Genomic DNA, 21786 nt, shown 5'->3' on the forward strand with positions numbered 1-21786 from the left:
ACTTATGCACGTGGTCAAAACAGATTCAAGGTTCTTCAGCAAACTGCTGTTAGAATATTGCTAAAACACCAGACACAGAGTCCCACCCCCACTATTCTGGAGAGAGCTTGTAACTCGCTGATCACACACTTTCAATGACACTGGTCAAAGAACAGTGAGGAAACTGGAAGTCATACAGATGATATGAATAGCAACCAGGAAGATACAGAACATTTTATTACTGGGTCAAACTGGATTAATATGTTGCTTTATTTAGGTTCTCGGTGAAACAGAAAACCACACAACCTTTAACTCATGGCTTGCATTATAATGGGTCCCACTCTCCTCTGGGAGAGGCACCTGACCTCTCCCACCACAAATCTAATCTGCTTCCGATACAAAACCCGTGACACGAGGTGAAAAACACATAGCCCCTAATCAAAGCAACACCCAAATCAGGCTACGCGAGGAAACCTCAAGAACCAGACTTATGTTTACCACACCAAAACATGGTATGTCACAGGCCCTCGCATAGAGCCCAGCACGTACAGAGCTGTAAATAAGTATCTGTCAAAATGAAAACTTATAAAGGCTTTCCATTACTAAGTATTTTTCTCACCAACCCTATATGGGGTGTGACCATAATAAAATAGGCTTGTTTTGGGAAGCTTTGTTACAAGAACACCCACACCCAACAAGAAGCCTCCTTCAAAGTGACCCTCAGAAGTAGAATCAGATCCAAACACCACCCTCCTTCAGCCCACTTGCAGATCTTCTTGAGAACATCCTTCTAAATCTGTTAGTGAATATGCTAACTGTATCTGTGATACAGAATTTCTTGCTTTATAATCATGCCTGTTTATTCAAAAAGCTAAGCCAGAATGACATGATGACATACATGCCTTATTCATTGGATTTTGCTTTGAATGACTTAATGCCATTATTTCAAATCTAATCTAGCATACAAAGTGAAGGTTCCCTACCACTAATGTCATTCAAATGAACATCCTAAGCAATTCCAGAATTCCAGATGCAGTTTAGGTGAGATGACCTTGCTGGAGTAAGTGGAGAGCCTCCTACACGGACTACCCTGAGTGGGCATCAAACTCAGAAAATTCTTGGTGCCTGACAATCGACCCCAACAGTTTACTGTCATATTTCATACAAGACCCCAGAGATAATTCTTATGTAGTTTTCCATTCTAGCACCAGATCGCTATAGTATAAATTTGGCTGAGTGTCTTCATTTCTTTGAAACAAAGAGTTGGGAAAATCCATTTTCAATTTTTCTGAAAAGAATTTAAGAAAACCTCTTTTATGAAACTTATGTGACCTTAGCATCTTATCTTAGAATACACAAATTGAATGAAATGTCATCACATTAAGTACTTTTTAACAAAGAGGTGAATACTTACGCCATGATACCTGAGAGGTGAAACATTTCGGCTGTTATATAGGACAAATAACTGTACAGGAAGACAAAGAGTGGCTCAATCACTCGGATGTTATGCGTGAACCGAGTAGTAAATGCCGCTATAAATCCCAGGAAGATGCCAATCAACACCCCACCAATTCCCACAACAAAGAAGTTTGCAATTCCAGCAAACACGTCAATGGTCTCAATGGTTTTCATCTGGCAAAAAGACTTGAACAAGTTGTACAGGACCTGTGGGAGAAAGAGAAAGCGTGGTCAAGACCCCTTCCAACATCCCCGTTTTCACTGCGGCCACAGAAAAATCCACCTGGCCTCCTAACAAGGACATTTCTTCTGTGCCCCCAAGTTGATGACCAGTGGAAATAACTGTATTTAGATTGATACCATCTAAAAGATAATCTTAAAAGACTTGGTTGCCATCCAACAGGCCCTGCTTGTGTCACCGATGCTGGGGAAGGAATAGGTCACAGAGAAAGCTGGTCAGTGCTGCTGTGAAGTCAGTTACTTTGCAAGGCTCTCTGGTGGGGTCGTGCCATGGAAGGGGCCCCAGCCATCAGTACAGGTAGCCCACCTGAAGATATCTTCCTCCCAGGGCACTGAGGTCCTTCCTCCTCACCCCAGCCCCTCCCCCCACACACACACATCTGCTATAACATGAGACCCAAAGGAACTTTCTTAAAGCAAAGAGGCAGCCACCTGTGTTGTGTGTGTGTGTGTGTGTGTGTGTGTGTGTGTGTGTGTGTGTGTTGTATGTATATGTGCTGTAATTTCATACATATTTTGTCCCTCTTCTAAAGGAATGAGCCCACACGGCTGCTTGGCTTCTGAAACATCCACACAGTCTTTACATAGTCTTCGTTTAATTAAGCTTCAAAAATGCTCGGCACTTCACGTCTGCTGGGAATCTGCTTGCAAACGTGTTTCTAAGGACCCAACTGAGACAGGAAGTGACGGCTGGGGCCCTACCACATTTTTCACAAAGCCAGCAAAGGAAACAGGAGTCCAGCGGGTGCCCTGCTTCTTCTCACTGGGTTATTTACAGCCAGAATGTCCAGGAAAGCTGGCTGTCAGGACACTGGGATGAAGGCCTTTTATGGTACAGGCCATGCTACGCCCTTATCTGGTTTCTGAGAAACTCAAATTGAACCCCTTTGTCCATGGTCACACCAAATGTCAGACGCGATACGAGAACCCGGGTCTCCTGACCTTCTGGGTAAGTTTTTCAAGGTCCAGGCATGGGAGAATGAGTCAGGTTCTGACCCTGCTCCACTCTTCGCCTCCCTGAAGGTCCGTCAGAGCCCACCACATTTGCAGGTTTTGTGTCATTTTTCCCTCTTTTCTGCTGGATCATAAACTCGTCGTGGTCAAGGTTCATTCCTTATTATGATTTGCTTTTCCATGCTGCCTGGGAGAAGACAATAAAGGTCTGCTGGCTTTGAAGAAAGCAGCAGATTAGGACTTAGAAATGAATGAGCTTTTCTTTTCTGGTAATCGCAGGTATGACATTTGAGAGCATTTTGGTATTGTACCACCAGGAAATGACTTGAGTAAGAAGGAAAAAAAAAAAAAAAGCAACTCCTTCCCCTGAGGATTTAAATACGTTGAGAGTATCATCATTTGCCAGAAAAGAAACTGACTTCAAGTAGCTGCCGCTTCCCACTTCCAACCAGAGGCCTGCTGCACGTGGGATTCCGTCAGCCTCAACATGCTGTGGTCGCTTCCGGCGCCAGGATCAGAGATGTGCTATATATACCCGTTGTCTCCAAACAGCCAAGGCCGAAGGGGGACGGTCACCTGCTGCCAGAAGAGAGAGGCAGGCTTCCCCCCCCCCCCCAGCTATCTCTGCAAAGCCTCCTTCCTCCCCCAGGCTATTTGGTCACTGCAGTTCTGTCCCCCAACTCTCAGGCTTCTGTCCTCCCTGACTCCCGCCTGCACCAGCAAATCTCAGCTCGCTCTTGCTCGAATGACCCCTGCAGCCAACACAGGCCTCACTTCCTTTAAATACTGCTATTCCATTTGTCACTCTCAAGTTTAAAATCCTTGACTTTGGGAAGGCTCAATACACCTGGCTTTTGTTGTTGTTCTTGTTTTGGTTTTTGGGGGTTTTTTTGTTTTTGTTTGTTTGTTTTGTTTTTACTGCTTTCCAACACCCTTCAGTCTGGGAGAGGGTCTCATCACAGCTCCACAAAACATAATACCGTAATTCCCCACTGCTCCTGCTTTCCTTCTTGTGGTTTCTCTTGGCAGGAAACCAGTCCCTACACCCAGGGAAACTTTGTCCATCTTCCAGGGCCCAGCTGAAGCCACTGCTCTTCTCAAGAGCCTTCTTGAACTCCTACAGCCCCCGCAAATCACCTTCACCTCTGCCCTCCCGCAACAAAGATGATCTCCCAGACCAGTCAGGCTTCGGGGACAGGCCATCTCCCACGTGGACGCCGCCTCCTGGGTGCCTACCCCATTGCCCCAGCAAAATTAGAGAGTGCTCATGCACAGGACCCAGATCTCCTCCTCCTCCTCCTCCCTCGGCTCTCCCGTCCCCACCCCATTGAGCACTTTTATGAGGCCTCCAAAGGAGGCTCAGGCTTGTGTCCCTGAGGAAAAACTGACACACAGTCATAGATTTTCCAGAGGCATTTTCCTGGCAACTCAATCCATCAAACCGATCAAAGAGACATGCTGGTTTCAATAGCTCTTTGGGTTTTGCAGAGAACAAAGCTGAGTCACAGGCACTGTACTTTCAGCACACGGGGAAGAAGCTCCAGTTCGACCATTCTACTGCCTCGGAGGCCAAGTCAATGTTACAGGGCAATGTCTTAGGTAGAGACGTTGCCTTGACAACCAGAAGGCTTTCCACACCCTCCCACCTGCTTTACACTGAACCTGATACCCAGTGATCAGCACAAGATAAAATTCTTTTAGTTACCGCTGGCTATAACCCATAGTTAGTTCATTCCCGTTAAATGCTTTAATGGTATCGCAAGGGAATCTATGTCGGAAAGTGCTTCTGGAGTTATAATTTATATATGCATGTGCATGTGCATATGTACTATGTATGTTGGCTACAATTATGTCTCCAGCTGGTCTGTGTAAAGTTGACCTCAAATTGTCAACTGCATTTTTCAAAGACCAAAATACCAGCACTGCCTATATTTTGTAGTGGGCTAATTTGGCCATTGAGGGAAGGGGAAAGGAAGAGCACTTTCAAATCATTCTACTCATTATTGTGATTTTTAAAATACTTATACAAGCACCCAGCGAGCTCAGGTGGTAGAGTAGGAGACCCCTAAAATACTTATGTGTTATAAGAATTAGAAATTATCTATTTGGACCTTTGATTTAAAAGGTGCAAGAACTCAGTGAAATCATGTAACACAAAGATGCAAACAATATAGAATTTTTTATCAGAATAGCTGTTCCAGAAAAACTTAGTTTTCGGGTCACTTTTTTTTTTATATGAAATACAAGAAACAATCATTTTTGCCTAAGGAATTTAAAATATATTATGCAATTTGCAAGAGCAAAAATGAGTACCAAGTGGTTACTGTTTACCTTCCAACTTCCTGAAGTTAAATTCCAATGCACAGCACATAATGCCTGGACCATAAAGCCCAGCCCAAGCCTGGTTCCATAACCAAGCCTCATTATGACAGACTGAGGAAATTCTTTTAAGTGTTCTTGGAAAATGTATTAGATTATTCAATGGTTGCATTATTAACATGTTCTAGAAGTGATGTTGGAAATTACCATACGAACATAAGCCATTTGATCCTGGACTACTGTGGAGTGGCAGGACTGATCTGATAACTGAGAACCTGAGCAATTTTTGCCTAATATTTACACTAAGGGAAAGCACAAAAGTCCCATTTAAAAATCTGACCTTTGTTCCTTCAGCTGTCATTTCTGCAGTTGATTCCAATCTACTGTAACCTTGGACACAGGCACAGTTGGATGGCAATTTATATATTATCAATTTCTCTTTGCACTGAGACATTTTTATGGTAGGTTTTCTCCCCTTCACTCTGCTACCTCAATATTGAATCTCCCATGATTTGGGGACGGAAGTAATTGCATGGACCTATAATTTTACTCATCCTCCAGACTACACTTTTAACACGAATCTTTTCTGTTTAATCTTCACCCTTCTAGTTGCAACTCCTAGTGACTCATCATTTTCACTGTAGGCAGCAGGGCCCATACTTTTCATGCCTTCCCTTACCCCGTGAGTTCCTTAAACCTCTCCGAGAGATAAGACTAGATGTCAAAGAATCTTCCACAGAACATCTCAACCTCTGTACTCTGAGGGTACCTCACAAGGAGGCAAATGATCATTTTTTACAATGTTCTAATTCTTCCTAACACTAGATCCGTTCAGTCCACTATTCAGCCAATTCAAGGAATATAATACCTGGTGGTTTATTCTTCAGCTTTAGGTAGGTAAAAGCAGATAGGCTTGCTCTCTTATGGGTGTGGCTTTAAGGGTCCACAGGCTTTGAGCCCAGAGTACCTAACCTGAGGAAGGCTCATTCACTGGAAGCCGTTACCGTCATTCTGACTTACAAGCTTTGGCCTTGTAACAAGGGATTCCACATCTAAAGAGCAGCCATGTCCTTTCTCTGTCCTTGCCCTCCTTCCTGTATTGGAGTGGCACCCTCAATCTGGCCCACTGCCCTCTTTGGATCAGGCCTCCCTCTCTGTCCATAAAATCATATTTGACAGCTTGGGGCCTCTTGACAGGAAGCACCGATACGCCCCTGGAAAGCCTGGGGCCTTCACACAGTTTGAATGGTGGTTTAGCCAGACTGTTTCCTCAGATCTGATTATTGACAAGCTCAAAGAATGGACACTGAGGTGTCTGACTGAGAAATTTAAGAGACGAGAGAGCAGTGTAAAGGCAGGGCAGAGCACTCTAAAACTGAGCTGGCTTTGCTAGACTGCCCTAGAAGGAGTGCAGCATGGGGTTATTATTTCTTTATAAAGTTTCCTATACACGAAGGGGATCCAAGAAATCCTCATGAAAATGTCCGTGATCTACCTCAACAAGGGTAACATGTATACAGCAAACATAAGTCACAATGAAAACCTTGAAGCCTCTGGAAATTAGAATAAATTATAAAATATCTTCACTGCTATGGTACTTTCCCAGTGAAAATTTAATATTGGTTAAGTTAATGACTAATCACTGTTAATGCATAATGGAATAAACGAAGTGTATTTTGTTACCTGAGTGAGGAACCTTAGCTGCCTCAAAACAGCTATCTTAGCGGCTATTCTAAAACATGGGATTTCCTTATCAATAAATTACTTTCTACCTAATAACGTCCACATGGAGCTAAGGGACATCCTTCAAGATGATATTTTATTCCGTTCATAAGCTAATGAGGAGTGATGTTGGTTTCTATGCTGACTTTTAAGTGAATCTGGAATAATATTTTAATGAGAGGAACTAATGAAGGGGGTAATACAAATTAGTTAAGTTACTTAAAAACACTTAATTTTTCTCTGCCTCAACTTTCTTACCTACCAAATGGGAAAAAAAATTACTACATAGGTTGCACAAAGACCCAAGCACAAGGTAGGCATTCACAAGAGGTTAATGGCTCCGTTAAACAACTCTCACCATCACCTCCGCAGAATGGTGGCTAACATAATAAAACAGCATCACTGGGGCTCGCTGACCGGTTTCCCCAAACAGGGTCACCGGAGTGTCTTTCACCGGGGGAAGAGCATTTTGTAGGCCCGTGGGGGGGGGAGACACTTCCTCCTCACTGCTCTGTACTTTGCCTGAGCTCAGAAAGCGGGGTGGAGGTAAATTCCGCGAACATGAAGATCACAACAGCCTCTGACTCTAATTATGTGTTAATTAGTGAGAGTCAAAAATAAATGAGCATTTTCTGAATAAATACCCACTTAAGGGAAAATCGTGGGGACCAGAAATAAGCTAGCTGAGTAGTAACAGAAAATGAGAGTGTAATGAAAAACTGGCTTAAAATCGGAAAATAATTAATAAACCCTCCCCAGACACAGGTTGGCACTTGGTGGGTGCTGTCACTTCGCTCCTGTTATACATGTTCACTCCTGACAGCATCACATCGCATGGAGAATTCCGAAGGACCTGAAGTCCTTTAATTCTGATCAAAGACCATCACTTTTGAAAATGCCAACTGAGAAAGCCTCAGAGATAGGAAAGGTCACAATCACTTTTATCCTCCTCTGGTACCAGCAGGACCTTGCAAGCAGGGACCAGCTACACAGTCTGTGCAACCTCATGCAACACGAAAATGAGGGGCCCGTTGTATAATAATAAATAAAAAATAGTCAATAAAAAAATTTCAGGGGCGCCTGAGTGGCTCAGTCGTTAAGCATCTGCCTTCGGCTCAGGTCATGATCCCAGGGTCCTGGGATCGAGCCCCGCATCGGGCTCCCTGCTCAGTGGGAAGCCTGCTTCTCCCTCTCCCACTCCCCCTGCTTGTGTTCCTGCTCTCGCTGTGTCTCTCTCTGTCAAATAAATAAATAAAATCTTTAAAAAAAAAAAAAAAAAATTTCACAAAGCGTTTCAAGACCGCAATGACAGAGCATTAAACCAAGTGAGGGGCCCGCCTGAGAGCAGGGCTGAGTGACTGTCCAGGTGTGCGTGGCGCCTGCAGGTTCTCCCCTCAGCTGTCACTGTCAGAAAGCTGATGCAGACTGAGGGTGGCCGGTGGTGTTGGAGTGACGCAGCGCGAACGAGTTACTCACCACTGTCACTGCATCATTCAGCAGGGACTCTCCAAAGACCAGGATGTAGAGCTGCTCGTTGACGTGAATGTTCTCGAAGACGGCGAGCACAGCCACTGGGTCCACAGCTGAGATCAAGCTGCCAAAGAGCAGATTCTGGAGCAGAGTGATGTCACTCAGGCCAAAGGCTTCAATTTGGCAGATACCATACAAAGACACCCCAATGCCAATGGAATTCCAAAGGGTCCCTACCACAGCATACCAGAAAATGGTGCCAATGTTCTCAAAGAACGGGCGAGTGGGCATGAAATAGCCCGCGTCGAGCACGATGGGTGGGAGGAGATACAAGAAAAACACATCAGTCTTCATTGCCGGGGGGGACTTTTCATCGACCCCAAAAATAATCCCTCCTAGCAGCAGGCCAACCATTATAAGGAGGCAGCTCTCAGGCACTATTGTGGGCAACTTGTGATACAGATGGAAGCCTGTGAAGGAAAAACATAAAGACAAAGCATTTGGGGTGTGCGAGAATTAGGGCGAAGATAAACTGCTTCTCTTTGCTGGAACCGACAGATGCTATTTCAAAACCTCCCGGGTCAGCATAATTGGCTGCAGAGAATGATGTAAAAGTCAGATGACCTTAAAGCTATTCACGCAGCACGGGCAGGCGCGAATGCAACTTTACATCAGAAGCTGAATGATACACGTACATCATACTTACACAGCACAGCTGTTGTCTAGATTCCAATGAAGTTTTCTCAAATAAGACCATGCGATTTTATATTTGAGGCAGTTTTGTGATTTCCAACACATTTTCAAAGGTGACGTCTCATTTCATCCTCATAAAAACTTTAGGAGGAGGCAGGGAAGTTATTTTCACCTTTTTAAGTTCTTTGATTTAAGTGGAGACTGAGGCTCAAAGAGATACAGGGTCTTGTCGAGGTGGCCGGATCACACACCAGCTTTCAGGCTACCACTGTCCCCTCCGGGCTTGATAAGAGTTTGCAACTTATTTAATATTTTTAATTTCAGGGGCGCCTGGGTGGCTCAGTGGGTTAAGCTTCCAACTCTTGATTTCGGCTCAGGTCATGATCTCAGGGTCGTGAGATTGAGCCCTGCGTCAGGATCTGCAATCAGTGGGGAGTCTGCCTGAGATTCTCTCTCCCCCACCTCTGCTCCCCTCCCATTGCATGTGCTTGCTTTCTCTCTCTCTCTCTCAAATAAATAAATAAGTCTTTTAAATTTTTTTTTTAATTTCAGACTATTTCACTTGGAATGCTAAGTATGTTTAATTTTTCAGAGGTCTGCTCCTTCAGAAACAACCAAATCAATCCTTCAAAGGCACTTCAGGTAATTACTACTTAAGGGATATAAACCACCATGATCTCCAGTCTCAGAGTTTCTAATCAAGGCAAAGGAACTGATGTGTTTATGACCTACTCTAACATAGGACACCGTGTGATGAGGTCCCAGACAAGCTCTAGCGGAGTGGAGGAGGAGGAAATCAGGAAGGACATCATGGAGGAGGCAGCATCTGGCAGGGCTTCCTGAAAGGACAGACATTAAATACACAGAGAAGGCATGAAGAGCCTCCTAGGAAGTGAAGAAATGGAGGAAAATACCCATCTCCTAATTCATGGTGGACCCCAGTGGGCCTTTAATGCAACGACAATGTTAGGGGGAGGCCGGCAGCAGGGGAAGAGGAGAGGACTGTGGGTTGTTCCAGCACATGCGGTAACATGAGGAGCAACGTCACACAGGAAGGTCACCTGACAGGGCTTAAGTGAGGACGGCCCTTATTTACAAGGCAACGGCGAGCCATCCTGCAGGAACCTCATACGTTTTAGAATTAAAGCAGCATACGCAAGTTATCTGAATTATGGGAACACAGTATTAAAATGCCAGAATGAGTCTTAGAAACGTAGCATCACAGCAAGTTTAAAAAGTCAACCCTTAAAGGTCTACACACTGTACTAAAGACACGGCACGGCTTGGCTTGTGAAAAACAACAAAAAAGTAGTCATAATAATTTGAAGAGATTTCAAGAATTTCTAGATAATAAAGTGAACACCTTTATACTGGGATTCAAGTCATCCCACCCTCACTGATCATGTTCTTATTCATATTATAGGGGGCTCCAATCATTGTTGGGGAATAAATGTATTCAGCTGGTTCAGCCACTCTTTACCCATGACCTCTGCCCTGCTGACCTCTGCTGAACAGAGACATTGAAGAAAGTCCCCTGAGAACCCTGTCTTTGGAACCTCTTCTCCCACTGAGCCCTGCTTCGCCATGCAGCGTTCCCTGGGTGATAAGGATGTGCCTGCCCATAACAGCCCCCTCGAGTCCAAGTGAAATCAGCTCCTTTCTGGAAGGCAGGGCATGAAGACCCAACGTGAAGGCGCCGTGTGTGCCGTGGGCCTTGCTGGCCGCTATATGATGACTGCCCCCGACCTCGGATCCAGTACCCCCCACGCTGCTCGCAACTGTGGAGAGGCTACCACCAGGCCTGGGCCTGGTTTGCTCACTTACAAAATGGGGACACATGCACCCGCCACGTCAAGGGCTGTAACCATAAGGAGGTACCACTGTGCCTGTGACGTCACGAATGCCCCCCAATTGTGGTTTCCTCCACCCTCTCCCACATGAAGACACAAGAGAAAACGGTTCTGAAGAAACGCACAGAAGCAAGGGACAGGCTCCTCTGCAGACAGACTGGAGAGTGAGCAAGGCCTCTCCCCGGCAGCTCCCACTTCTCTGCTGGCCTCTCACTTTCCTTTTCCTGCCATCCGGCCCCATGTACCCAGGGCTCTCATGTGGGGTACCATCTCCTGTCACTGGGCTGCAAGGAGGTCCTTATTCCCAAGGACGGAGGGTGGGAAACACGGTCAAAGGGAGAAAGGCACAAACAGACGCTGCGTCTGTGCATCTCGCAGGATGATGCCTGCCACGGTCCAGCACGGTGATGGAACCTGACCAGGAATGGGGAGAGCAGAACAGCACCAAGCAGAGCCCAGAGAAAGGCAGCAACAGATATCCAGGATGGCCTGAGACAGAAGGGCCAGTGGGACAGGAGGTGGGGGGACATCTGGCCCCTGATGGGATATTTTGCAACATATACACTAGTAGGAAACGGTAACATATAAACGAGCAGCAAATATCAGAAAAGAACAGCAACAAACCAACAACTGTTGTTTAAAAAGATCCTATGTTTACATTTTGAAAACACTCTTCTCCTTTCTTTTATGAATGCTTCAGTCACCCCAAATTGGCCCGAGTGACCTTTGCTTGAAACTGGATGGTAGTTAATGGATCTGCCCAGTTGTTCCAGGAGCAAGGAGGGATTCAACGAAGGGTAGTCACCAGAGATCTTAGTTCTGTGCTTTTTTGATGACCATAAAGCAGAGACACCGAATCTTCTAACATGCTCTCTGCGGGCATGGAAGGTTTGGTGTGTCAGTGTGTATGGTTTTACAAATGACAGGAGTCAAACGTAGTAGCAAAATAATTAATCAAAACAAAAGTCTTCTTAAATTTCATCGTTCACAGAATAAAACAAGTGAATCAACATTTGCAAATGTGCATTCACTTATGGCTCTCCCCACCCCCAACTATTCCTTGGAGGGTAAATGAACTTGAATAGACAGAACTGGTTCTCCAGAGTCGTTATCTCATCAAAATGTTACGGAGAAATAGATCAGTTATCAGGAAAAACAAAATGAAGTTTTTGATGGTTTTTACAAGGCTGAATGTGAGCTGCTGCAAGTACAATCAACTGCTCAGTCCAGGGGTCAGCTAACTTTTTTCTATCAAGGGCCAGATAGTAAATATTTCCAGTTCGCAGGCCATATTTTACTCTGCTGTCATAGTACAAAAGGAGCCAGAGATAATACCTAAGTGTACGAGGGGTTGTTTTTGTTTTTGTTTTTTTAAGATTTTATTTATTTGACACAGAGAGAGAGAGAGAGCGCACAAGCAGGGGGAGGGGCAGAGGGAGAGGGAGAAGCAGGCTCCCTAAGGAGCAGGGAGCCCAATGTGGGGCTCGATCCCAGGACTCCGGAATCATGACCTGAGCCGAAGGCAGTTGCTTAACCCACTGAGCCACCCAGGCACCCGAGTGGCTGTGTTCTTATGAAACTTTATTTGTGGACATGGAAACGAGAATTTCCTACTAGTTTATATGTCACAGAATATCATTCTTCTTTTGATTTTGTTTAACAGTTTAAAAATATAACAGCCATTCTTGACCCACAGGCCATACAAAACCGGGGGCAGGGAGGCATGCTTGACCCCTAGGCAGTGGTTTACCTCCCCCTGTTTTAGTTTGATCTTTGTTATTCCTGCTAAATTCTACTTAGTAGAATTTAGTACTTGTGTCATTCACTTTTTATTACTAGCACATAAACGTCTGCAAGGATGGATACTTTAAAGTTTATTTTATTTTTAATTGCTATAGAAATTCACTTAGTGAGAAGGGGAACAGGATTAGGGTCTCATACAAAATACACTGTTAAAACAACCCTCTCTTAGACTGAGTCTATTTTAATCTCTCTTTGCATACAAGTGTTGAAATGAACTGAGCTTAAAAGCTAAAGATCTACATATAGCTGAGTACAAAGCTATTGATTCATTCTATTTTCTCATTATACTTAAAATAATCTGTTTGTCAAATGCTGGGAAGAGAAGACAGGACGCTTCCAGATAGCAGGATCCACAAAAGAGCAACAATGTAAAAATCTGAATCACCAACTATAACAAAAAACCATCCAAAATAAGTTTCAAAAATTATATACAGTTGTACTTAACAAGAGACACAGCAAGGAGGGAAAGGGGAAATCGGCAGAGGTGAGCAGGGACAAAGCCCTCTGGAGAGAAAGCACAACCTCCCAGTGCAGATGAACACAAGCTATCCAATTAATGTTCCGTATTTTATGAGAGCTTAAAGAAAAAATAATGACATTTACTAGCCCCACCAATATTTTCCAAGTTTGTGTTGAGTAGGCAAAAGTACCCTGCGAAACAAAATCAGCAGAGGCAGCCTGACTCAGAATTAGCTTCCCAGGCTGCTCCTTCTTGAAGCAACTCTGGGAAATACTGGATTTAACATAAAGAATCGTCTGAAATGAGCCATGCTTATTTGGCTGGGGGAAAAAAGGTAAATATTTACAGAGTATATTAAATTTGCTTTTAAGTATTAAGAGAAATAAGCAAGTTCATTCAAAGGTAAAAATGCTGGGTGCATGTATCCCAATTCACATAGCAACCAAATACACACTTTTAAAAAACAGAATTGCAATAAGCAACAGATAATGAGAAACAGGAAATAGTGAGAAACAACATTTTGATCTGATACATCAACAAGCTGCTATTATTGCATGATAATGCTAAGTAGACAAAGACTGAGTGAAAAAATTCAATCCTAAAAATAAGTAGAGGGGCACCTGGGTGGCTCAGTCAGTTAAGCATCTGCCTTCAGCTCAGGTCGTGATCCCAGGGTCCTGGGATCGAGCCTCCTGTGGGGCTCCCTCTTCAGCAGGGAGTCTGCTTCTCCCTCTACCTCTGCTGCTCCCCCTGCTCTCTCTCTTAAATAAATAAAATCTTTTAAAAATAAATAAAATAAAAATAAATAGAATCAAGTTGAGTAAATAAATAAAAATATGGAAATAAATACATAAAATAAACAGAATGGAATTCAATAAATAAAAAAGAATTAACTGATTTATGTCAGTAACTCACTAACACATTCTTACATTTAGTCACATGCTGGGGCTGAAACATACATTTAATTTCCCCCCACTAAAAAATAGTGCAACTATGAATATGGAGCCAAACCTTGCCTTACTGCACTTTGTTTTATTGTGCTTTGCAGATACTGCATTTTTTTATAAATTGAAGGTTTGTGGCAGTTCTGTGTCCTTGAGCAAGTCAATTGGCACCATTTTAACAACAGCATTTGCTCACTTCGTGTCTCTATATCACATTTTGGTAATTCTCCCAATATTTCAAACTTCTGTATTATTGTATTTGTTATGGTGATCTGTGATCAGTGATTATAACTTGCTCAAAGCTCAGATGATGGTTAGCATTTTTTAGCAATAAAGTATTTTTAATTAAGGTATATATATTATTATTTTACACATAATGCTATTGAACATTTAGTAGTAGACTACAGTGTGGTATGAACATAGCTTTTATAAGCACTGGGAAATCAAAAAATCCATTTGACTTGCTTTACTGCAATATTCGCTTTATTGCAGTGGTCTGGAACTGAATCTGCAATCTTTCTGTAGAGATTTTAAAAAATGCTCCCCTTATGAGGTTGCAAAGGACTTATAATAATAAAATAATTGGGAAAAAATGAAAATATAAATGAAACATTAAAAATCTGTTGGACTTATTCCAAAGCAGAACTTAGGTGGTATTTGATTTTTCCAAATGACATGACTGCTTGCGAAGAAAAGAGAAACACAGTAAGTACAGTCTGTCCATGAAGAATTCTGAAAAGGAACAAAGTGTTAAACTGTTCATCAGACTACTGAGTCCCTTTCCCAGCACAAGGCTCTGAGGGACCTGGTACTAGATCTTGAATGGGCTGTATCTTCAGCTTGTATTTGGTACAGAAGATCAGACACGAACACAAGTCATTATCATACAAGACAGGAAAGAAGAGATGTAGTAAGTACTAGAGGAGCAGGGAAGGCAAGGAAATTACAGATAAGGAGGTTCAGGAAGGAATTGGAGGTGGCATTAAGAGAACTGGCTGTGGATATTTCGGTTTCACGGGGATAAGGCACAAGGGAGGAACGGGGAAAAGGCTGGGCGCCATGAGGGTGGGGCAGCACAGCTGACCTGGCTACAAAGTGTGTACAGCAAGGAAGAGATGAGCCAATCAAACAGGGAGTGGCCCCACCGTAGAAGGTCTGGCGTGCCAATCTTTGGAGACCTGCCTCTGTTCTGTGGGCAAGGGGGAGCCATTGAGGGTGTCTCAGTACCATCCTTGTCTTCCACACACGGAGTGAATGGGGACAAGCCCTGCCCAAGAGACTAGAGACTAGAATTTGGAAATGAGGGGATGAGAGCTGCCTGATTAGCGTTTTACACCAGATGGAAGTGATTAACCATCAGTGAAAATAAATAAGATGTTGATGCAAACATGTGATGAAAAAGTTTAAGAAGAGTCCAAACTCCAAAGGGAATCTATGCATAATCTTAGAAAGGGAAGTCTGAGAGGAGAGCCACTCAGTACAACTATGTAGTAATGATAAAGAACACTGATAGGTAACAAGAAAATGCTATATTGCAACATTGTATATGACAGGGAAAATTCAGAAGTACAAATGATCAATGTCATCCAATGGTATTTCTCATTCAATATACCCTTACTGGGACTCTACTATGTGCTGGGTACCGTATCAGGCGCTAGGAATGCAGCAGTGAATGAGAGAAAGCCCCTGCGCTGGAAGGCAGCAGTTTAATGGAGGGAAACAGGAAATGAAGAAATCAACCAGTAAATTCATAGCGGCAAGTAGTGATGATCCCTACAAAGAAAGACAAAGAAGGGTGAGGGCATCCAAAGTGACAGGACGAGGTGATATTGGATACCAGTCTGGTCAAAGAAAGCCTCTCTGATGGGTGACATCTGCACAAAACCCTGTATGGACAGAGTATGTGAAACATGGTGGAAGAACAAGGGCCCTGAGTTGGGAGTACCCTGACCAAGGAAGCCACCGTGGCTGGAGCACAGGAAGTAAAGAGAACATGGTAAGAAATGAAGTGGAAAGGCAGCAAAAGGGTACAGCACACAGCGCCATGGGAAAGACTTTAGATACTTTTTTTTTTTTTTTGAGTGCAACGGGAGCCATTGGAAGCTTTTTTTTTTTCTTTTAAGATTTTATTTATTTATTTGACAGACAGAGAGAGAGCACAAGTAGGCAGAGAGGCAGGCAGAGGGAGAGGGAGAAGCAGGCTCTCCACTGAGCAGGGAGCCCAACGTGGGGCTCGATCCCAGGACTCTGCGACCATGACCTGAGCCGAAGGCAGCCACTTAACCAGTTGAGCCACCCAGGCACCCCCACTGGAAGCTTTTGAGCAGAGGAATGTCATGACCAGATTCACCATTTTATAGGGTCATTCTAGCTGCTACTGAAGAATGGAGGCAGGAACACCAGTGTGTCAATAATCCAGAAAGGAGATGATGGTTTTCACTAAAGTGGTGGTGTGTATGAGAGGAAGTCACATGCAAAATATATTTTGACACTTGCTCCAACAGAACGTGTTGCTGGTCTGGATGAGGGATGTGAGTGTGATTCTCTGGTCCAATAAAAATACATATATTTTGGTCTTCATCCCTAATCTCCTGGCCCTTACATCCCAAGCGCCTAAAACCTTTGTAATTTCCTAAGTGATAGAAGGTCTAGGTGCATCTTTTATTCTAATATTTGGGCTTTGACCCCAGTTCTTGACACAGAGCTCTTAAATTCCTTGGAATTTCCTGGGTGATAGAAGTGTCTTTGGTTTTTGGGTGCCTGGGTGCCTCAGTCGTTAAGCGTCTGCCTTAGGCTCAGGTCATGACCCCAGGATCCTGGGATCAAGCCCCGCATCCACTTCTCCTTCTCCCACTCCCCCTGCTTGTGTTCCCTCTCTTGCTGTGTCTCTCTCTGTCAAATAAATAAATAAAATCTTAAAAAAAAAAAAAAGTGTCTTTGGTTCTAATGAGGCAACTCACAGTGAGTTCCTGTATAGTTTCAGGATGAGGACTGGTCACCAGGAAGACCAAGCCATGAGGAGAAGCTCATAACTTTCAGCTTCATTCCCTCACCCTCTGGGGAGGGGAAAGGAGCTGGAGATAGAGTTAATAATTGATCAGGCCTAGTGATAAAGGCTCCATAGAAATCCCTCAACTATGGTGTTCAGAGAGCTTAAGGACTGATGAACAAATCTACCTGACGGGAGGGTGGTACAATGCAACTCCACAGGGACAAAAGTTCCTGCACTGGAGACCCTTCCAGATCTTGCTTTATATCTCTTTGCCTGGCTATTCATCTGTATCCTTTATCCCCTAAGTTCTGTGAGCAGTTCTGGCAAATGACTGAACCCAAGGAGGGCATCATGGGAACCTCAATTTATAGCTGGTCAGTAAGAAGTACAGGGACTTACAATTGGCATCTGTAATGGGAACAGTCTTATGAGACTGGGCCTTTTGCTAGTGGGCTCTGACACTAACTCCAGGTAGATAATGTCAGAACGGAATTGAATTATAGCACACCCACTTGGTGTCCTCAGAGAACTGGAGAGCTGCTTGGTGTGGAAAATCCCACACATCTGGTGGCCAAAAGTGTTCTATAAGTGCAGAGAGAAAAACACTGGTCGTTTTTCACCAACGTTTTTGCTCTCAGACAGATGAATCAAAGACGAATCCAGGAGTTTTGGAAAATTCCGTATGTGTCAAAGAATATAGCATTAGAGAAAAGAAAGAAGAATCTATAAAACACACAAGGAGATCCTATGCTGCAATCATCTCTCCTATAGAGCAGTTGATATATTACAGTGACCCAAAAGTAAAGACTATTAAGACAGAACTTAGGTATGCCTGAATTATTCACCTTTTAAAGATGGTGGGGGGGAAAAGAAAATGAAGATTGAAGAAAAAGAACCAACTTCTGCTTCTGGAAAGGTGGAATATGCATTTTCCTCTACTCCTCCCACTAAGTAAAAAAAACCTAAAATCCCTAGACATTATATACAAATAAGCACAAGAAAGTTCTGAAAGTGGCCCAAGAAGGAAAACCAGCTAGGGACCTTGAGATCTGAAGAACAACACAGCTGTGAGTTTCTTGGGTTTTCTTCTTGCCTCTCACATCCCAGACTTGAAGAAGCCATCAGGCTGGAAATGCCAATGATCACAGACAACAAAAGTCCCAACAAAAGCCTGCTCTGTCTATACTCTGGACCGGGAAAGAATCAGCATAGACAAAGAGAAAACTTTGAGGTAATAAGCTGCTCTACTCCTTCCAAACACCAAAAAAAAACCCCCAAAAAAACAAAAACAAAACAAAAAAATGTGGCCCCAGTGTCAGCAAAATCTGAGCGGGGAATCTAGATTCTATGCTTACTAGACTATAAAGAAAACCCCAACCTCCCTATGGGGGCGGTGTCAGAAAAGAAAAAGCAGGGAGTCGGGACTTTCTTCACCACTGAGTGGTAACTCTCTTCCATGATGCCAGTAAAGACTACATGGAGAACCTGGACTTCCACCACTTGCAGTAATAGGCATTCCACATGCTCTTCACCGAGGCCGGTCAAAGGAGGCCTAGTGGAGTCAGGACCTGCATTTCCACCCACCAGAAATGAAGCCACCACTCTACTTTAGTGTCAGGGGAGGCCACCAGAGGAACAGCAAGGAGGTACTCCTAACCCCTCTCTCAGCCAAATAGGTGTCAGGAGAGAACTAGTAAGAATATAGAATCTCCAGCCCCCATATGGTAATGAAGAGCATCCCCCCCTCAGGTAGTCAATAAAAGCAAAGTGAGGAACCTGAAAATCTACCCCCAACTGGCAATAACAATATGGAATCTCCCTCTCCCACTTAGTGTCATAAGAAGTCATCTAAAACAGAAGGTATAAATAATATCCCGAGTCTCATAACTAATACCCCAAGGTTCGTGTTCCAATGAAAAATAACTCATTGTACCAGGAATCAAGAAGATGTCAAACTGAATGGAAAAAAAAAAAAAAAGAAAGAAAATTAATAGATACCACTATTACGATGACTGAGATGTTAGATTTACCTGACAAAAAAATGTGAATACGGCCATGATAAAAGTGTTTCATGAACAATTACAAACACACTTGAAACAAATGAAAAAAAAATAAAAAGCCTGAGCAAAGAAATAGAAGATATAAAGAAGAACTTTATGGAAATTTTAGAACTGAAAAATAGATGATTGAAATAAAAAATTTAATCTTGTAGACTCAATAGCAGAATGCAGTAAATAGGAAGGAATTAGTCAACCTTAAGAGAGAATGATAGAAATTATCCAATCTGAACAACAGGGAGAAAACAGACCTAAAGCCTGAGAGAACCTATGGATCTAAAGCAGAAGATCTAACATTCCTGTCATCAGAGTCCCAGGAATGGAAAAGAAAGAAGGGCAGGCTACAAAAGTACTCAAAGAAATAAGGGCAAAAAACTCCCCAATTTGGCAAAAGACATAAACCTACAGAATCAAGAAGATGAGTAAGCCCCAAATATGAGTAATCCAAAGAAACCTATAGCAAGACAACCCACATTAAACTTCTGAAAATACAAAAAAAGAAAAAAATCATGATAGCCAAAGAGAAAGAACACCTTTCTCTACAGGAGGGAAAATAGAACAACGTCAGATTTCTTGTCAGGAGCCATGGAGACTATAAGGAAGTAACACAACGTTACTCATGTGCAGAAAAAAAAAAAGAAGAAGAAGAACTGCCAGCCCAGAATTGTATATCCAGTGAAAATACCCTTTAGGAATAAAGGGAAAATCAAGGAAGGAAAACTAAGAAAATTTTTTGACAGCAAACCTGCCCTAAAATAACAGCTAAAAGAAATTCTCAAAAAGAAAACAATGGAATCTTAGAACATCAAGAAGAAAGAAAAACAGAAAGAACAAAAATATGAGCAAATTCTATGCATTTTCCTTCTTCTCTTGAATTTTCTTTTTCTTTTTTTTTTTTTTTAAGATTTTATTTGACAGAGAGAGACACAGCGAGAGAGGGAACACAAGCATGGGGAGTGGGAGAGGGAGAAGCAGGCTCCCCACAGAGCAGGGAGCCCGATGCGGGGCTCGATCCCAGGACCCTGGGATCATGACCTGAGCCAAAGGCAGACACTTAACAACTGAGCCACCCAGGTGCCCCTCCTCTTGAATTTTCTAAATTAAGTTTGACCACTGAAGCCAAAATTGGAATACCACTTGATGTGGTTCTCGATGTATATAGAGAAAATGTTTAAGCCAACTATATGACAAGTTGGGGAAAATAAAAAGATGTAACAGGAGGTGAAGTCTATACTTCACTCAAACTGGTAAATGACTATACCAGTAACTTATTAGTTATATTTTATATATACATATATATTTATAACATAATTCCTAGAGGAACCACTAAAGAGGCTATACAAAGAGGTACTCCCCAGAACATTATAGATAAAAGTGGAGTTCTAAAAAACTGTTCAAATGACCCACAGGAAGGCAAGAAAAGAAAACAGAGAAATGAAAAACAGAGAACAAAAATAAAGTTACAGATTTAAACACAAACATATCAATAATTACACAAAATTTTAAAAAATGGTCCAAATATATCAATTAAAGACAGCTGTTAGTAGAATAGATTAAAAAGTATCACCCAACATATATGCTGCCTAAAAAAGCTTACTTCAAATACAGGGATATAGGCTGGGTTGAAAATAAAATAATAGAGAACATTATATCGTTAAACATTAATCAAATGAAAGTAGGAGTAGCTATAATAATACTCGATAACGTAAGCTTCAGTGCAAATAAAATTACCAGAGACAGGAAAGGCCATTACATAATGATAAAAGGGTCAATTTACCAAGACATGGCAAGCCTAAATGCATACATACCAAACACCGGAACTACAAAATACATGAAACAAAAAGTGATAGAATTAAAAGAAATAGACAAATACAGAATTATAAAAACTTCAATACCCCACTCTCAATAACTGATAGAATAACTAGACCATCAATTCTATAGAGAACTCCCAACCACGAACAGCAGAATCCACATTTAAGAATCCACAGAACATATATCAACATAGAATATATCCTGGGCCACAAAAACAAACTTCAATAAACTTTTTAAAAGAACTAAAATCATACAGAATATATTCTCACATCACAATGGAGTCAAACTAGAAAGCAGTAACATATAAAAAAAAAAAAAAACAGGAAAATCTCAACTTGGGGACTCAACACACTTCTACATAACCTATGGGTCTTCACACACACTAGGATGGCTATAATCAAAAAGGCAGGTAATCACAAAAGTTTATGAGGATGTGGAAAAATAGGAGCCCTCCTACACTGCTGTTAGGAACTTAAATTGTACAGCCACATTGGAAAACAGTCTGGCAGTCCCTCAAAAAGTTAAACACAGACTTCTTTGGCCTAGAAATTTCATTCTCAAGTATATACACAAAAGAAACAAAAATTTGTCCACATAAAAACTTGTACAGGAATGTCATAGCAGCATTATTCATAATAACCAAAAGGTGAAAACAACCCAAATGCCCATCAACTGATGAATGGATAAACAAAATATGGCAAAAAATGGAATATTATTTGGCCATAAAATGGTACGACCTATCGATACATGCTACCACATAGATAAACCTTGAAAACATTGTGCTAAGTGAAAGAAACCAGTCACTACAGACCCTGTCAACATCAAAAGGATGATATGGGAATACAATGAACAACTTTACACACACATTTGACATTTTCAATGAAATGGACTGATTCCTCGAAAAATACAAATAGCCACAATTCACCCAACATGAAGGAGATAATTTAAACAGTGCTGTAACTAGCAAAAAAAAAACATGGGGCGCCTGGGTGGTTCAGTCGGTTAAACAGCTGCCTTCGGCTGAGGTCATGAT

The 21786-nt window shown here is 42.5% G+C and overlaps 1 protein-coding gene across 1 annotated transcript in view; it reads right to left on the minus strand.

Moving 5' to 3' along the window:
* SLC9A2 (solute carrier family 9 member A2) overlaps window positions 1-21786 on the minus strand; it is a 97574-nt gene that overhangs the window by 52991 nt on the left and 22797 nt on the right. Inside the window, exons 2-3 of the mRNA XM_036089524.2 lie at window positions 8149-8612; window positions 1394-1644 (exon numbers count right to left, since the gene is read on the minus strand). Of these exons, the coding sequence (XP_035945417.2) occupies window positions 1394-1644; window positions 8149-8612 (715 nt within the window). The remainder of the gene's footprint in view (window positions 1-1393; window positions 1645-8148; window positions 8613-21786) is intronic.

This window comes from Halichoerus grypus, chromosome 10, assembly GCF_964656455.1.
Source record: "Halichoerus grypus chromosome 10, mHalGry1.hap1.1, whole genome shotgun sequence".
NCBI lineage: Eukaryota > Metazoa > Chordata > Mammalia > Carnivora > Phocidae > Halichoerus > Halichoerus grypus.